The sequence below is a fragment of the Pelophylax lessonae genome (genome assembly GCF_965119305.1).
Source record: "Pelophylax lessonae genome assembly, chromosome: 1".
Taxonomy (NCBI): domain Eukaryota; kingdom Metazoa; phylum Chordata; class Amphibia; order Anura; family Ranidae; genus Pelophylax; species Pelophylax lessonae.
Genome location: NC_138768.1, coordinates 283,403,491 through 283,423,231, shown reverse-complemented (window position 1 = coordinate 283,423,231; position 19,741 = coordinate 283,403,491). Strand labels below are relative to the sequence as shown.

At 38.5% G+C, this 19,741-nt stretch overlaps 1 protein-coding gene across 3 annotated transcripts in view; it reads right to left on the bottom strand.

The window, feature by feature from the left end:
* TTC28 (tetratricopeptide repeat domain 28) overlaps positions 1-19,741 on the bottom strand; it is an 866,848-nt gene that overhangs the window by 336,101 nt on the left and 511,006 nt on the right. For all 3 annotated transcript variants that reach the window (XM_082244143.1, XM_082244144.1, XM_082244145.1), the window contains one exon: positions 12,341-12,848. In XM_082244143.1, the coding sequence (XP_082100269.1) occupies positions 12,341-12,848 (508 nt within the window). The remainder of the gene's footprint in view (positions 1-12,340; positions 12,849-19,741) is intronic.

Below are 19,741 nucleotides of genomic sequence, written 5' to 3'. Positions count from 1 at the left end.
TATACCCACTATCCTGTGCCTGACTTTCTGCCAGGAGTGCCAGCTGGTACCCAACCAGTCTGTTATTCCAGATGCCTTTAGGATTGACAGCCAACTAGTAAGCCCCTGCCAGAGGAAGATCTATCAAGCATTCCTGACACTCTGTGCTGTGGCTTCCTGTGACTCTACCAGGGCTCCTGAGCCAGAGATGTAAGAGAAGCCTACCTTTGCACATCAGCCTCCACCACAAGTACATGACAGATTTACTCTCTCTATTTGCCCTTGTGACTGTTATCAGCAAGGGTGAAAGAAAATTCTAAATTTGGGGTTTTCACCAGAACAGGAACAGAGAGGAAAATGTCCAATAGGGGTGCTAATTCTGATGAGAAATAGAGATTCCCCCACTTTGGAGAGACTTTGTTTGACTACCTGTTTTGGCTATGGGACAGAACGTGAAGGGAAATATCACCAATGAAACACAGATGGCCCGTTCCCCAAAAAAAACTGATATGGGGTTATAACCCTCCCCTACTTTGCCTTTACTTCCGATTTAACTACTTGAAGGCTAAAAGAAATACAAAACTTTTTTTGCTGCAGCCATAATCCTCCTTCAGTCTGTTGTCAGTCCTTCTTTTAAGGATGTCTTCATTTTCATTCACTCATTAGTTTGCTTTCAAGTAACCTTTCCACCGGTCATTGAAAAAAACCTGCATGAGTAATGAAAACTGACCCTACATTTTACTTGTTTGCCATTGGCTACAAAGTTAAACAATTCAGTCCAACAGTACGACATGTTGCGTTTTGATAACGAAACAGAAATTGCAATGCCGCTGTTCACACGGTCACAAAGACAAGTTCTTCTTTTTAAAGAAAAGAGAATAAAAACAGCTCACAACTAAAAAAAGATGTCCTCATACCTTTGGAAATAACCAAGAGGAATACATAATAGAAACACATACAGTATATGAATATTTGTAATGATGAAAGTGTATTGAAAGTCATGACTTTGCCCTGGTTGTGACCTTGAGGCCTTATTAATGGCCACAAATATTAACGTGACTTTTGTTAACAATGGGGTGATTTTTACGCATGGTAGTCGAGAACTATTTAATTCCTCTCTGACCTCTACTGAACAGAGACTTTTAGAGAACTGCATAGATTTGCAAATCATCTAATCAAGGAGTACTAATTTCGTGAAATGACAGGCAAACTGATTTGGATTTTTTTTGATTGAATGCATTTGTGTTGCTAAGTTTGAAGTATTTCTGAAGGGTGCATCTATAGGCGTGCACAAGTGTGGTCATTTAATGAGTGAAGATAAGTGACATTGATCTAGTGAAGACACAAAACAGTAATACACAGAGTAATATCCTCTTCCACCACACTCTGTCAGCTGAAAACGGCTAAGGTGCTCTCGGGGTCACTAACCAGAAAATGAAATGCCTCTGTTAATTATTCCTATTTTGTGATGCTTGAACGCCCAAGTGAATTGAATAATGTAGGCATTTGCATAGCAATCAATAAAACCACTTGTAGTTTAAAACTAGGTGAACCCTCCAGTTGCTTAAGAGGTGGTTCATTTTACTATGTTTTTGTGTAGCATAATAAAATATGCTGTATTTTACAGATTCCATGGGGTTTATTTACTAAAGATGAAAAGGCTATGCAAGAGAATTTTTGGGTATAATTCACACATTGAATTTCCACCACATTCAGTAAGCTAAGGGAAAATTCCCTTGCAATGTGCTAATTCCCTGGCAAAGTGAACAGCCAACCCCAAGTCAACCCCAAAGGTACTATAACCATAAATCCAAAAGCCTTTAAAGGGGTTAAGACACCTTAAATCCATTTCTATTTTATCAGTTTCAATTTAGCATCTTGGGATTGGCAACCCTGGGCTGACGTAATGTATTTATTTGTGGCTATAGATAAATCCCCTACAAGCAATATCTGAGATATCCAATTATATTAGGAAGTTCTTACTACAGCTTCTGTCATTAAACAAATTATTTAATAATGATCTGATCCAACTTTCACTCATTATCACATAAAAAATCAGGTAGAAAAATGAGTGAATATTGTGTGAAAACATTTATAAAAAGACCCCTAAGGTTCCGTGCATGCTCGGCTTAAAAAAGTGAGCGTTCCCTTGGCAGAAAGAAAATGCCCATATAGAGAGTTTTTTTGTACATAGTTTAGATGAGTTTAGGAGTTTAGTGTTTTTTCTGCCAGAAAGCTCCAATCAGAAATGCAAACCAGAAGAGTTTTTTTTTTCCCTGCCTCTAAACGTTGAGCTTAAAATATGCCAGTAATCGTCCTAATGTACATGGACACATAGGATAACATTGAGCTACTTCTACTGGCAAAACACAAAACTCCTGTAGTAGTAGCGATTTTTAAGCCAGTGTGTATGGAGCCTTAGAGTTTAGGGAGGCCACTGATAAGAAGCCATGCTGGTGAAAACAAAAGAAAAAAAAGAAAACTATTTTCTAGTCAATACTGTATGTCCTCCTCAGTAACCACAAAGGATATAAATCCATTATGAGAGCACCAAATGCCTTTGGAAATTCAATTATTACCTAGTAAAAGTAATAGTGACATCATCTCTGTACTGCAGGAAGGGGGTGGATAAAAGACCAGTCACAACACAACAGTAACCAATCTTTATTACAAGAGGCTCATGCTGGATTGTTTTAAAGCGTAACTCCGCTTTTGTTGAAAAAAAACATTCCCCTCTGGGTGATTTCTGTACATTGCAAGGATTATAACAAACTTTGTTGCAGATTCGTAACTTTTGTTATTCTGAAAAAAATCATTGTTTGTTCCTCTGTGCCACTGTGCTAAGTGGGTCTAATGGAATGGTTTCATAATTATAAATCAGCTGTGCAGCTGCAGGACTCTAATGAGGAAAGCTGCTGGGCCTGCATCCATTTAGACGTGTTCCTATTGGGAGAATCTCACTAAAAATAACTTTTTTGTTGCAGGGGATGCCAGAAATCTGACTTGTATCTTAGTGCAGACTTCTGGGAAAATTGGTGAGCCAATCACACAAGCAGGAAATTATGTTTCTGGGGTGTGGTCAGTACACATTCTGTGTACAGAACTGCTCCAGGTAGCCATATTGCATTGCATTATAAGAACATTACAACAGCTGCAGATTGAAAAGGAAAGGTCATTTTTAATAACATTCAATCACAATATGATTTGTGTCATAATGGTATACGCTATATTGTTTTTTCTTTATTTGGTATTTTTTCCCACGAAAGTGGAGTTACCCTTTAAAGATCTAGAAAAAAATCCAAAGCACACCCAGATTCAAGTAAGAGTACACAAGCCTCTTGTACTCAGACAATAATTGTTTATCCTGGAGTTTGGTGGCATTTTCACTGGTTTATGATTGCTAAAATTCTCAATGACCTCACACTCACTGAAAGTGGAACTACACTCATAGACTTAGATACATCCAAAGCATGCAATGGCTGATAACTATCTTAGTTGCTTATGCTCTCAGCTGAACTATCAAGCTATTAAACGTTTGTCACAACTGATCACATGTGCAGCACCTTGGCAATTGCAGAACTGCAGATCAAACAGAAGCCAAGATGGCAGCTTCCTTGGCTGTAAAGGATAGAAGGGTTTCATTCAACTTTAAATGAGAGTTTGATGTCCATGCATTTTAAAATGTTTTCGCAAAGGAGTTGACAATAAACAATGTTTGCATTTCTTTGAAGTTGTAGTAGAAAGAAATGCTTACAAATAAACCAGCTTTAAATTCTGCCTCCCCGTTGTCTTGCATATATTTTCCTATAAATCTTCTAGCTTCTCTAAATCTGCAGGACTCACAGCGGGGTTGAATCACCTACAGCAGTGACATCACCCGCCGGCGTCCATTACTCTAGGCTATGTCGGCAGGAGACAGAGTTCACACACTAGCTACACATTTACACAGAAGAGCTGTAGGTTTGCAGTCAAATGACTGCATAGAAAAACACTGAAAAAAGTATTTACAGAGCAATTTATGCTAAAATGTATGCAGGGCATATGTATGCAGAATTCATGCTAAGACACAGCAAAACGGATCCAGCTCTGCATGGCCTTCCCTTGCAGATGGCTGCCATAGGTATCTATTGCTTGCTAAAAATATGGAGCAATGGATCAATATTATAAGTTATATAAATTATAAAATAAAAATTGCGCTTTTTTTTACATAGGCCTATCCTGTTATGTCTCTGAGATAGGAAGTGACAGGAAATTTCCCACTGAGACACACAGACAGCAATAAAATCCTGACAGATGTTTCCCCAGTCTATCCAAAACTTAAAGCTGAACTCTGGGCACACAAACTTTAATTTTAATTTATTTCCCAAAAGGATAAAATCCACTCTGTGTGTAAAAAATGCCTTTACTTTGTAAATGTAACAGTGACATCATCACTATACTGTACAAAGACTGTATAGAGAGAAGAGCTGTGGGAGGGACCCAGAAGGCCCAACCCACTACAGACTGCCTGCAGAAAACTACAAGAGTGGGCAGAGAAAAGACCGGTCGGTCTGCACAAGGAGAGTGAGCAGCAGTGACCGGTCTTTATTACAAGGAACAGTGGTACACTGGATTACTTCACAGATCTGCAATAAATACACATGCACATGATGAATAGACTGAGGGTGAATTCCCACTAAAGCTGCACGATTAATCATTAAAAAGTCGTGATCGTGAGTCAACCACCCTCACGATTTTAATCTGGCATTTCCACGATTCATGTAAGAGCAGTTCCGCTCTCACAGCTGCAAAAAAATAAAATAAAACAGCCAGGAAGTTTATCATAACATTGCTCAGTGCTGAGACATTAAGATAAACAATGAAGAGAAAGGAGGGGGAAGGTGTATGGCGCTGCCAAAAACTGCTGATGTTTCAATATGTTCAAAATTTAGGCGTTATAGACACATACAAAATAAATCACCACTATGAATAAAGTGTCCAGTGCATCCTATGTGTCTTCCTATTGAATGTGCAATACTAAAAGATAATACAAATAAATAATAAATATTTGTGCTGAAAAGTGGATATAGAATAAGTGAAAATTGGTATGATGAGGAAATTAGATGAAATGTATGAATTAAAAAATGGATAAGGGAGTGGATTGTACAGAATAAAAATAAATATATAAAAATATATAAAAATGAATCCACTAAAAGTATGACTTAAATAAGGTGCACAATAGGTAAATAAATATTATAGCAGCAATGATACAAGAATAAATAAGTCCGTTACACCTAAGAAAGAACAAATAGTCCCACAATGCAAGAAAATTCCTAAAAAACTTGGCAAAAAAAGTGACTTGAGTGCAGGTGTTCTGATGAAATATTAAAGGTGCTCAGGTATATGGTGACCGTTCAGTGCTCCCCGCACCCCTTGGACCGCACTCACCAGAACTATGTACCCCTTCAGGGGTATCAGGCCTTGTCTATAATCCTGGATCTTCTCCACTGACCATCAAAGTGGTTGGGTGGTCCGATTATCTACCCGAATCTTGTGAACCAGGTTCCTTGATGTTAGGGTCCGAAGGTGTATCGATATATGGGGGAAGAAGGCTCACATAGAGTAGTACTGCTAAGTTTTAAAATACTTTATTGTATATAAAAATTAGGTACTCACAAAGGGAATAGAGGGTAATGGCATAGAAAGCAATAATAGCGCACTTCCGGGACGCCGTGCGTTCCACAGGGCGGATGTGCGTTCCACTTAGGCGGATGTGACGCGATGACGCTCTACGTACGTTTCGTCGTTCTCAGAACATCCCTCCTTTACCAGGATACAGTAGGTTTCTGTGTCTGTGATGTCATTCCTCCTTCTGCCTGAATTTCAAAGCTCTCTGACTCAGCTTTGAAATTCAGGCAGAAGGAGGAATGACATCACAGACACAGAAACCTACTGTATCCTGGTAAAGGAGGGATGTTCTGAGAACGACGAAACGTACGTAGAGCGTCATCGCGTCACATCCGCCTAAGTGGAACGCACATCCGCCCTGTGGAACGCACGGCGTCCCGGAAGTGCGCTATTATTGCTTTCTATGCCATTACCCTCTATTCCCTTTGTGAGTACCTAATTTTTATATACAATAAAGTATTTTAAAACTTAGCAGTACTACTCTATGTGAGCCTTCTTCCCCCATATATCGATACACCTTCGGACCCTAACATCAAGGAACCTGGTTCACAAGATTCGGGTAGATAATCGGACCACCCAACCACTTTGATGGTCAGTGGAGAAGATCCAGGATTATAGACAAGGCCTGATACCCCTGAAGGGGTACATAGTTCTGGTGAGTGCGGTCCAAGGGGTGCGGGGAGCACTGAACGGTCACCATATACCTGAGCACCTTTAATATTTCATCAGAACACCTGCACTCAAGTCACTTTTTTTGCCAAGTTTTTTAGGAATTTTCTTGCATTGTGGGACTATTTGTTCTTTCTTAGGTGTAACGGACTTATTTATTCTTGTATCATTGCTGCTATAATATTTATTTACCTATTGTGCACCTTATTTAAGTCATACTTTTAGTGGATTCATTTTTATATATTTTTATATATTTATTTTTATTCTGTACAATCCACTCCCTTATCCATTTTTTAATTCATACATTTCATCTAATTTCCTCATCATACCAATTTTCACTTATTCTATATCCACTTTTCAGCACAAATATTTATTATTTATTTGTATTATCTTTTAGTATTGCACATTCAATAGGAAGACACATAGGATGCACTGGACACTTTATTCATAGTGGTGATTTATTTTGTATGTGTCTATAACGCCTAAATTTTGAACATATTGAAACATCAGCAGTTTTTGGCAGCGCCATACACCTTCCCCCTCCTTTCTCTTCATTCTCACTATATTCTTAGTAATATAGTATAAAGGTGGGCTGCAGCCAATACTAAATACCAGGAATCTAAAATTATCCTAAGCGCGGATTCGTTTACATTTCATTAAGATAAACAATGTTTCATTTCTTTCTTTTAGATCAAAGGGATGAACTTCAGTCTGCGAGTGAGGTCAGTTTAACCATTTAAAGACTAAGGCTTCTTTCACACGGTCCGCCTCCGTAGGCGGATCCGTGTTGCTCAGCGGGGATCGATCCACGATCCCCGCTGAGCCGGGCGGATGACAGCTCCGTCTCCGCTTGCAGAGCGGAGAGGGAGGTGTCTCAGCACCCGCTGCCCTCTATGGGGGATTGGAGGAGAGCGGACCGCTTGTCCGCTCTCATCAGATCCGCTCCGTTCCGATTACTGAACGGATGGAAAAATAGGGTTTCCATCCGTCCAGATTTCAGCACAGGATCGGATGCGGATGGCAGCGGGTGTCAGCGGAGGTGACCTCCGCTGACACCCACTGCCCCATAGAGCTACATGGAGGATCCGATCAGATCCGCCTAAATAACTGACAGGCGGATCTGATCGGACCGCCCGTGTGAAAGAGCCCTAAGCCTTTTTCTGACACTTGTTGCTTGCAAGTTAAAAATCTGTATTTTTTGCTAGAAAATTACTTAGAACCCCCAAACATTATTATTTTTGGCAGAGACCCTAGAGAATAAAATGGCGATCATTGCAATACTTTATGTCACACTATGCAGCGGTCTTTTAAACACATTTTTTGGGGGAAAAAATACACTTTAATTAATAAAAAAAAAAAACAGTAAAGTTAGCCTGATTTCTTTGTATAATGTGAAAGATAATGTAATGCCGAGAATCGTAAGAGAATCGTGATCTGTATGTTAAGCAAAAAAAAAATGGGATTCTCATTTGTGTCCCATTCATACCTATGTGTCCCATTCATACTGCAACACAACCTAGAGCTGCACTACAATAAAATGCAGGCATGTTGAAATAAAGTTTGTACAAAAAAAAAAGGAGCCACGTGATACACTGAATCACGCACAACACTGCCCCTTACTGCATCCGCCAACAGAAAGCAGCTTTTCTGGACTTCAGTTTTAAACTTTTCGTTTTTAAATCTATTGAGACTAAAATACAATAAGCACAGACAGTAAAAGAGAGTTTAGAAAACTGTGATAATCACATCCAAAATCCATTTTCTTCCCAATATGAGAGCAGGGAAAACACATTATATTTTGCCTTTCAGGAAAGTTTGATAGATGCAGACCTTTCTTTGGTTTTGTCCTTCCCTGTTGAGGCTATACATGTTTCTTTTCATATGTATTAATTTCAGTGCAGAGGCGTAACTAGAACCTTCAGGACCCCGGTTCAAGAAACCATGCAGGGCCCCCCGGACACCTGGCCGGGGCCCTTCCCTTTAAGCCCGGGGCTCCTCCCACTGATCCTGGGGCCCTTCACTCTTGTTGCGGGGCCCTTTATTACGGTCCCGCAGTGGGACCCTATCACAAGTTCTGCAGTTGGCCCAGTGGGGGGGGGGGGACCAGGGGAGCACACAGAGGCCCAGAGACCGCAGAACACAAGTGAACTGGATAGGAGGAGTGGCAGGGGCAGCATACAGAGGAACCAATCTCCTCCATTTTCCTCCTGAAGCTACAGGAGGAAAAAGGAGGACAGTGATTTCTCTACATGCTGCCCCCGCCGCCCCTCCTATCCAGGTATACAGTGGAACTGCATGGGCCCCCTGGAGCATGGGGCCCGGTTGCAATTGCAACCCCTGTATTTATGCCCCTGTTTCAGTGTTTAACTGAACATTCTCATAGCAAACAAAACCATAGATAGTACTATGATCACATGTATTCATCGCAAAACCTCTTCTGTTATTCCCTGCACACACTAGAAATATACACAGCTTTCAACCCTGGCTATAAACATGTATGACCACAACTGTCCAGTCCATCCCAAACCCTATATATTGGTTTGGGCACATGATTGTGGGTAAAATACCCCAATAGAGTCTTATCCTATCTGCTCAAACATGGTTGTGTGAATCACACAAATTCATTTCCAGGACCATCCACCTTCTGTATCCTCTAAAAAAACATCTCAGACTGCAGAGGGAGGAGTGAGACTCCATGTTCTGCAAACAGTAGAGCTTGGAAATCATAAAGGGGGATCTCTCCATTGGAGACATATAAAAAGCCAGTTTTACGATTTAGTTCACTGCTCCTCCCTATAAAGGAATTACTGGTTATGGCTAGGCTAACCCAAGTTTAGGTTAGCTAAGCATATCTTGCTGTACAGGCATCTAAAGGTCCACTACTATTTTGCGGTTTGCAAACTGCTATCGCTATATAAATTTTGTATAATAATAATAATACTATGTTTTTTTTTTAAATTTTGCTCTTTGCTATAAATGTTTAAATAGTTTAATTCATACTGTAAAATACTTGGAAAAGCAAATTATAAAAATAACACCATAACAGCAATTAAAATAAAGACAATAACGAAGAACATTGAAGCAAGTAATTACACTGTAGAATTTGCAATCAGCATTGAACACACAGAAATACACACACACACACACACACACACATACACACAATTCACAGTAATCCCCTTTAGAATTGGAATTTGGGCTGAGAGAGCTAAAACGGAAAAACAAAGGCTGCTACTAATAAAAATCGCTGTGCTACTAATATTCTGAGACACGTCTATTATTACATTTCACGAATACCACTGTGCACCATTTGATCAATAGCATGTGGCAAAACCAAATAATATGTAACGCACTTGAATCCAATTTAATAGTCGTCTCATTTGTAACATATTTGCTAAACTCATGCATAAAAAATAAATGACAGGGATGAGATTTCTATAACTTAGAAGCCTATTGTAAATGCACCCAATTGTGCAAATATTCTAATGAAATCTTTGAATTTAATACAGTCAGCAAAACATGTATAATACGCTTTTGCCCTATTTGAGCAGAGACAATACTGGGAGCAAGTAATCTGCATAACTCTGCAATATAATAGCCAGTAGCTTTGTATCACAAAGTATACTAGGACATTACATATCAAGCTCTATCGGGGGGGGGGGGGGGGGTTACTAAAACGAATGCACACAGAATCTGGTGCAGCTGTGCATAGTAACCAATCAGCTTCTAACTTCAGCTTGTTCAATTTAGCTCTGACAATAAAACATGGAAGCTGATTAGTTATTATGCACAGCTGTACCTTATTCTGTGTGCACCATTTTTTTCATAAATCTCCCCTATGTGTCTAAAGCAGATGATGCATGCTGGGTTAGCCACAGTAATACTAGACTGCGGGCCTAATTAGTAGAGTAAATGGTCAATAGATGGGCAGCCGACAATTGGCTAGTGTGTATAGCTGCCTGTCCGACTTCTGTTGAATAGGCATGCTGAAAAACCAGCAGCTCATCGGCATCTTGCAGCCATTGAGGTCCTCAAGGAACCTCGTCACATTTTACTGGTTTCAATTTATGTTTTAGAATTGGCCCCTTAGAGTCAGATGCCTGCTGTATGCTGCTGTTTACTATGTTTCTGCATCTATTAATTATTGCTGGTATGCTGTAACTTTAAATATCTCTGGCTGATGCTGCAGGGGTTGGATCATGTATGACTTACTTCCTCTGCACATGTGTCATATCCTGTCTATTGGGGGTATATATATATATATATAAATTTATATATATATATACAGGGGAGGAACCCATCACCGAGGAGGGTCCGATATGGGAGTAGAATAGTGAGGACCAAGTGATTTGAAGTAGCTCTTTTTCCATCTTTATCACATTCCCTCCAATGGGCCTGTCTTCAGGGAATCCACGTCATGGACTCCAATGTTTATGGGCAATCTTCTATCTTAGGAATGGGCAGCACAAGTTCTCATTGTACTGATGTTATAAAGTGCTAAAGATGGTGCATTATTCCAGCAGCACAGCTAATCACCCTCTAAGGAAATCACACAGCCAATAGTCTATTATTAATTGCACATGTATGTGGAGGATGTATAAAGAATGATGTGAAACATTAATGTAAATTTGTTCAGTCTGCAAGTAAAAAGGACTTTTATTGAGGAATAGTTGTCTGCATTACCTTCGTATAAGTAATGTGTTAAGGGAGAGAATAACGTGTAACCCTCTGGGTTAAAGACCTTGAGTTCCTGAGAATCAGAGGAACAGATTAACCTTTGCAGTTAAACATATCGGAATGAACACCACTTGCGAACTTCTGGGTTGGCACACCTGTATAGAAGAAATTGCAACCAGCTGATAAAGGAAGTGAGTGACTGTGGTTGGATTTGCGTCCCTGATGGTGGTGGGAGGACTGGTGTTTTATGTGTCCCTCATCTTTTGGCTCAGTCACATTGTGAAGCCTGCTGCGGCATAGAGTGTCCTGTAATTCTGGACATTGGGTCACGGAAGTAAAGCTTTTTACATGTGTACGCGATGAGGTGAGCTTGTAAAGAGAGGCATGTGTTCAGCATTTCTATTTTAAATGTTATGCCATACTGTGAGTGAGAAAACAAGATTATGATGTCCCTGGGCTTTCTGCTGAAAGAGGTTACTGTTTACCGCTGTGTGGAGTTCTACTGAAACATTGGATTGTATGTGGAGCACCGGCCATTATGGGGAGAACAGCACTCCCAACACACTTCCAAGCTGTTTGGTTATAGCATGACAATATAGACATTGGTCAGAAGGGCAATTCAAGAAAACACACTAGCAATGGTGTGTAAATGTAATGTTGCTGTGGATAAAAGATGGAGTGCGTTAGTGGTTGCTAAGCTCTTTCTCAAAAAGGCTTCCGCACAGGATGCCCACAGATTTTCCCCACTGCCCTACATAGTATGTAAACTGCAAAAATGTTCTCAAATACAGCATTACGAAATAAAAAAGTGGTGGGGTGGCTACAGATCATCTTTATATACAATGACTGGGTACTTTTCAGTCTACAAGGAAGAAAAGGCATTGGGATCTCCCACTGTGCTAAACCAATCTCTTTTTTTTTTTTTTTGTAAGATCCTCTTGAGTACAACCAAACAATTTATAGTGGTCTTTATCGATAGATTACCAGAGGACTTGGTTTGCCCTAGGCCCATATGATATGAGATGTCTGGTTTCATAAATGTTGCACTTGTAAAGTAACATCATATTATGCTTCTTTTAGGTTCCTTACCTACTCTGTAAGCTTTGATATGATCTCCTGCAATATTCTAGTCTTCATCACTAAATTTCATCACGCAAAAATTAACTTTATAAGAATTTTAAAATCACAACCCCTGCAGTTAAATGGTAAGGTAAAACTAACAATTATATACACACTCCTGTGACTGTTACAATGCAGTAACTGAATTCCCTGAATAATGACCTAGAAATTTACCAGTTATGCACAGACATTCCATTTAAAACTCAGTTGAAATGATGATAAATCTTACCTAAATTTGAAGATGCTCTACCCTCAGCCGCCCGGTCTTTGAGACTTTCTGCAATGCCTAGCTGCTGTTCATGATACTGTTTAGCTCTCTCTAAGTCTTGCATACAGCGTGCAGCATGGCCTAAGCCTGCATAGGCTCGCATCTCAATAGCCTTTTCTGATAACTCTTGTGCAAGTTCCAAGACATGGTTATGGTATGACATTGCTTTGTCAAAGTTTCTTCTATAGTGATAGGCACTGCCAAGGTTGCTGTATGCCCGGGCTTCTTCCCGTTTGTTGCCAAGGTCCTTTGCTATCTTTAAATGTTGTTCATGACAATGGACTGCGTTTTCAAAGTCCCCCATTGCAATGTAGACCGCTCCCATGTTTCCCAGCTCTCGTGCTTCAGACAGTTCATCTTTGGATTGCTTAGCCAGGAGAACGCACTGCTTGTGACTTGCCAGTGCGTTGGGGTAGTCACCAATTGCTGTGTAGACATGACCTAAACTGCTTAAAGCAGATGATGCTGCCTATAAAAAATAAGAAAATAGACTCATGAATAAAATAGAAATGCAGCAAAATTATCATTATAGCAGCAAAACGCAACAAACACTGATGCCACACAAAAGGGGATATCTCAGTTTTGGATGGGCACGGCTGGACTGAAATCCCATTGAAAAAAAGTTCCATCAGGAGTTTATATCTCTTTCATTACCCAAGGACCATTATGAAATGTCACTGTCTTGTATTTATTAACTAATTTTACATATATTTTACACAATGAAAACTCTAAAGAGTGTGACACCATCAGTCAACTTTCCTACAACTATGTCAAATGGAAATAAACGTGATGCTGACCTTTAAGTGGAGTTGACCTTTAATAAGCACATAGAAACATAACAAAATATACTGTATTTAGAGGAAAGTTTTATTCTAATATTGCTATTTTCATTAAAGAAAGATCTGCAGGCTTATTTGCTAAAGTCAAAGAATGAATACAGTCAAGGTTAGGTACCAATCAAATATTTAAAGACAAAACTTGAAAAAAGTAAAGGAAACTTCCTCAAATTAATGGAAAATTCCCTCTTAGATAGCTGTCCTCATTAGAAAATCCCCTCCAAGCTCTTGTTGTGAAACATTTTGGATTTATCATCTATTTGCCACCAGGAAAAATAAATCTCCCCGGCAGGCACACAAACGGTAAAAAAAACACCTGATGGGGATTTTAACATTTTCACAATATATCAAAGACTAAAAAAAATGGCTTTAGATACACAGTCAGGCAAATGAACAGTGATTTCTGGTGATCACTGTGGAGTACTGCCATTCATACATTAAGATTCTCCAAGTAGGGCCACCTTAAAGTGGTTGTAAACCCTTATATATATACCCAGTGAAGTGACTAGCCACAGGTGATACCCAGAGATAAAACAAATCCTCCTAGATACATTGCACCTGTTTATCTGCAGTGATCTCTTCTCTACAGCTGTTCAAAGTCCAGAATTTATATAGCTTGTCTGAGCTTTTAGAAAGCAGGGGGCAGAGAGCTACAAATCACAGTGAGAACAGCTGAGAGATGATTGGAGGGAAGGGACTCACCCTCCTTCACACAGCCCACTGGCACAGAGCTGAGGCTTTCAATCACAGTCTGTGTTGGAGCTCCTTCCCCTGTCACCCTATTACCTATTGGTGTCAGAAAACATGTCAAAAGTGACAGATAGCAGAGGAACGAGTCAGCAGACAGAAATTACACTTAGAAAACGTAGGAGTAAGCCATAGTTTATCAAACAGTTGTATATGTACTCAGAGGAGTAAAATTGAGAAATAAAGTTTCAAAATAAAAAAAAAAGATAATAAATCGTGCAAACTACACATTATCAGGTATATTTTTTTTTACCATTCATAGCATAAGGGATCTCTTGGTGATATGTACATGCATTTAGAAGGTACTGTTAGAAAAAGTTATAGAGGTACTTTAGATAAAAATTATGCAATAGGAAGTACTGATGTTATAAAATAGAAATCCACTTTAAACTCAATGCTTGTAGTTCATGACACAAGAAGAAATGCCGTATGCTAAAGCCCTCTCACCCTAATACTCTCTATACCCCTAACCCTTCCTGTAACCATAACCCTAACTAAGGTAAAATCCTTTTTTTTTAACACTTACCTCTCCTGCATCAGGACCCTCTACATCAAAGACCAAGCCTTCCTGTACTAGGATCCCAACATCCCAACATCCCGACATTGTTTTAGTTGTACACAGGGGAGGGGCTTTAGCAAATCAACTACATAATCCTATCAGAAATTGATGCTTGTATGCATCAATGGGAAGAGTTTTAATTTTAAAAATACTGAGTGCAAAGGGCACTGTGCATTGTGTGATTCACAGTAATCTATAGGAACCAATCAGAATTCGCCTTTTGTTTGTATGGAAACATTAAACTGCTAAATGCTGATTTTTTTATTGGTAGTCATGGGCTACTGCACACTATTGTTCTTTGCACTTTAGTGTTAAGTAAAGGGCAAAGTGTTTTTGCTTTTCAGTAATGCTGAAATATAAAGCCTGCAACCCATTGCTCATTGTAACGGAAATTCCACCCATTACAGCTGCCATCCTATAATTGCAGTTTGCCTCATGTTAGGATATATAGTAATACATTGGATGACTTGCCTGTTCAGGAAGGGATTTAATCTATAAGATACTGAAAATATGCCCATAAAAAAGATGAATTCTAGAATGAGACAATTTCTCCTAAGAAAGCCTTAACGGTGAAGATGATGATCACTCCTGAGCTTGATTATTATTAATAATAAAAGTATAATATTTCTTCCAGAAATATGTTTTATTGGACTCTTAATCCGTGGCCCTGTGAAGAGCTTATCTTGCCTTTTTCATAGTTAACAATAAAAATTAAATACTAAAATTAAACTGAAGTAGTTGGAATTATGCATTTTATGTAGAAGCAATGAATGTGTCTCAGTAAAATGAAAAAGAAATGATTATTTCAGATAATATGTTAAATAATTAAAACAAAGCTCTGTGTTCTGATGGATTGTTTGGTAATTTATGTTCTCAAGAGTGATTAAAATAATATGTCCTCATGTAACAAAAGCAAGTAAACTTAAAGTCCAACTGAAGTTCTTTATAGTCCTGTACCTCTGCTTGTTATGAACTGTGATTGATTTTTGCTTGGAAATGGCTCAAAATACCATTTTCTCTTTTTGTTCTCCCACTCCAATGGGGATGTATTTGATCAATGTCTTTTATTGAGAGCAATTTACTAAGTGAGCTGGGTATAACTCAAGTACCCATTGTCTACACAGTCAAAGCTAGATGTCCTGCACAACTGCTCTAAGAGGAATTTGGAGGTTGTCAGTACTATGTCTATTTGATATTCTATATCTATTTCTGAAAATTGAATTAGGCTTTAAAATGCAAGCTGGTTTGCAAAGGAGTAATCAATGTCATTTACACATATATGTGTAAAGTTTTCAGGGCTTAGAAAATTGGATGAGCTAAGCTCCCTTAAAAAACAATTTTAACATATTTTGCTGCTTCTCCTGTTAAATTTGAGGTTGAAATACTCCACAGTAGCTACAGTTGTGGATATTAGTGAAAGCTTGTTTAACGCACATTTACTGCTTGGTAAGATTATGCAAAGACTTGAATGTCCACAGCTGCAAATTCACCTTCAGACCCCCTGGGTACTTTTTTTGCCACAAGATGGGAGAATAATACCCAGCTTCATACAAGGGCATAAGAGATGTCCTTCATTCATGACGTTATTGAAGCAGAAAGTACCAGCGTGGTCTCTACATCAGGAAAAGACCTCCCCAGCCCAAAAAAAGAGGTAAAGAGCAAAAACACCATCACCCGATCAGCCATTTTTTTAAATATTGAAAAGACTGTGTCAAGTGAACATATACCATATCAAACACAAGGGAAATAATAGTAAAAAAGTGACATCTTTTGTGTGAATATGGACTTAGTAACTTCACTACACTTCATTTTATATTTACCTAGATTAGACCTTAAACTAACTGTCACTAACCAAAATCAGATCTTTGCACTTTGGTAAGAAATTATTTGACATCTAAAACATTTTGCCTTTCGAAAAAAAAAAAAATCTGTAGATGACATATGGTGTGTGTGCATTGACACTAAAAAACAACAAAAAGTTGGCTAAACATTTCCAAGATACTCTTCAATATTGAAAATACCCAAATTTTACTGTAGGTTCAACATTATGTCCACGTAGGTGTTTAATCAGATATAGTGGAAGTAACCTTGTTTGTTATCAATACTTAGTTTACCTGTTACAGGTGGCAAAAGGAACCCACTCACCTCTTATTCTTTTTCTACAGGTAAGGAAAAACTAGAATTTTTTTTAACTCAGAAAAAGAATCATGTAGAACAAGGGTCTCTAAACTACAGCCTGGGAGCCACATACGGCCCTTTGCTTGCCTTTATCCGGCCCTTGGGACATTATTCATCCTATTGATATAAGACGCTATTCTGCCCACTGACATCAACAATGGGTCACTATTTCTCCCAATGACACCAACAGTAGGACACTATTCCTCCCCCTAATACCAAAGATGGGGTACTGTTTACTCTGATGTCAGAAAAACATTCTATTCCTGCTGGCCACAGTGAGGCCCCCCCTAAAGTTTGAAGGACTGTAAACTGGCCCTTTGTTTAGAAAGTTTGAAGACCCCTAAAGTGGACTTATGTATTTTTTTTTTTTTTTTAACTTTGTTTTTATTTACATAAGCACAGCGTACAGAGTAGTTGTGGTCTCCAGGTGCATACTAGAACAATAAAGTACCCAATATTGTTCTCTTCTATGTATTTCCCTTCTGAAGAATACACAATATGTCAAGAAGACACATAGCAGACTCTGTAGCAGTAAGAAGATGCAATAAATTATAGCGCATAGCAGAAAAAAAAAGCAAGCCACCATTTTCCTGAATAAATCTGAGTGCACTCTGTTTAAGGAAAGTAAGAGATTAATAAACAAACAATCTTTCTTTTTCAAGAAGAAGCAGTAACAAATTAGCTATAAAAAACAATTTATAGCTAATTAGATACGGAAGTTGGCAAGACACACTACCTTTACCAGCTTCCGAAATTGAAAAACTACACTAGGCTTCCCCGAGGCAATTTAATCACAACATAAAAGCTGACAAATTGTAATGACTTAGAGCGCTGTAAAATCAATATTATTTTTGCTTATTTTGGGGTAAAGTGATAGGCTTCTATTTAAATTAAATTATGGCTGAGAAATTTTCGACCTAGCCAAGAGTCTCACAAATACTTTATTTACAAGTGGGGAAATCTGGTTAGGTTTTTTTTGGTTTTTTAATTTAATTTCTCAAGCATCGGACCTTCAGAGACCAAGACCTATATGAATGTACTCTCAAACGTAAAATTGTGTTATTTATCAAAATTAACCCATCTTTCATCTAGTATACCACAGAAATGAGATTCTAAACATCTAGCTATTTATACAAAAACTGTTTCAGCCTGAAGTATTTTACAATTACAGGCAATGTGTTTTTAGGAAGCTTAAATAGTCATTACAACTTTTAAAAATACTGTTACCATTTTATTTTACTAGTAAGGCTATGCCTAATGTATTGTTCCTCTAGGATACTTTTATTTTTTCCTGTTGTACAAGTTATGTCTTTGGACCCCAATAACCACTCAGGCTAAAGTGTGGAACCATGTAATGAAGAACATATTCTATAGTACAGTTATTTTTATTTATTTATTTACAGTATATGGAAGGACACTGACAGATGCCTTCATATTCCTTAAAAAAAAGGGGGTTCATGTTGAGAAAGGGACATATAAAGCCGAATACAATTTTGTTTTTCTTTTTAGTTGTTCTCTCTGTGTCTCTTTATGTCACTGGACAGAGCCCCAGAACCTTGTGAAACAAATTAATAATTGACCGTGTTTAAAGCAGACCTTCCAACTTTCTCAAGATTTGGAGAGAATGATGAAGGATTAAGCATGCTGTGCTTATATTTAAGTCTGTGCCTACATTTGGGAGATTTTACCTTACTTCTGTTGTGTCACCAATCAGGAACTGGGTAAAACCTGTCCACTGGGGACAATAAGAAGAACAGAAGCACTTCTATAAATGAATCAATGAAGGGTTATAATTTGTGTAAGGCTTTTGCTGCAGTCTGTGACCCAACTGAAACTTACTTTTTGTTGTGTCACAAGTAGGAAATAGGTAAAAACTCTCTAATAGGGACACAGACAGGAATAACAACTGCAAGGCGGTGGCAGAGGGGCATTGGACACAGAGGTTCACAGGTTATCAATATGTGGACAAAATCATTACTTGAGCCCAACTGGCCTGTATTTAGCAGTCCATCATAAGGACAGGGATCCTCAGGAAGGGACATGAGAAATCCAAGTGTAATAGGTCAAAGAGAGTGCCAAATGAAAAGTCTTTTTTGCTCAACTGGTTACAACAAGCAGGAAAAATGACATCCAACACCTTCCAGAGACCACACAAGCCCCCCTCTTCAGGCCTGGGTCAAATGGCAGAATGGTAAATGGACTCAGAAGTACTTCTGACCTGCAGACAGAGGCTGTTACAGACAACAGTCAGTGCTAGTGTTCATAGTAAAAGAAGCAAGGGCCTTTGATTTTTCATTTGTTGCTCTCTTTGACCTATTACGATAGGAATAACAGCTTACCAGAGGTTCTAGTCCTTCCCCACATAATCCAAAACTAATACCTTTTTTTTTTTGATTGTGATTTAAAAGCAGTACACAAACACTTACAACTTGAAATCATTAATAACTTGAGAACAGATATAAATAGATTGGCTTTTGATGAATGTATATAATGCACCTTGGATTCAAGGATATTATTAAAATATAAACATTAAATTAAACTGTAAAGCCAATAACACACCATCAGAAGTAGCTGAGAGATGTGTACTGTATATGTCACTATTTACTAGTTTGGGATAGTTGCAATAAATAATGTCTGCAAATTAAATACTTATTCTGCGTCTTGTATGAGAAATTCTCCTGCCAAATAATGGGGCACACATATTTTCCAACAATGCCTTTTTCCATATGAAACCACAAATCTGCAGCACCGATCGCAGTGTGCCTAATTGTAAATCCATCCATGTAGCTACAACTGCTTAAAAATAGCTGTGAAAGCAAATTGCACACAGTTTTCTACTACATCCATACAAGAGGTGGCAGAAGTGACAGGTTGGCTACAGAAATCCATTTTGTCTGCCACAGGAGTCATTTTTTTTATCATGAATTGAATATTTCCAGCTACCTAATTTATACTTTCATGGAAAGTACATTTACTTTTTACAGAAATACCTTATAAATAATAATAGTGCAACTTCAACCTTCATGTCCAGTTTTGTATATA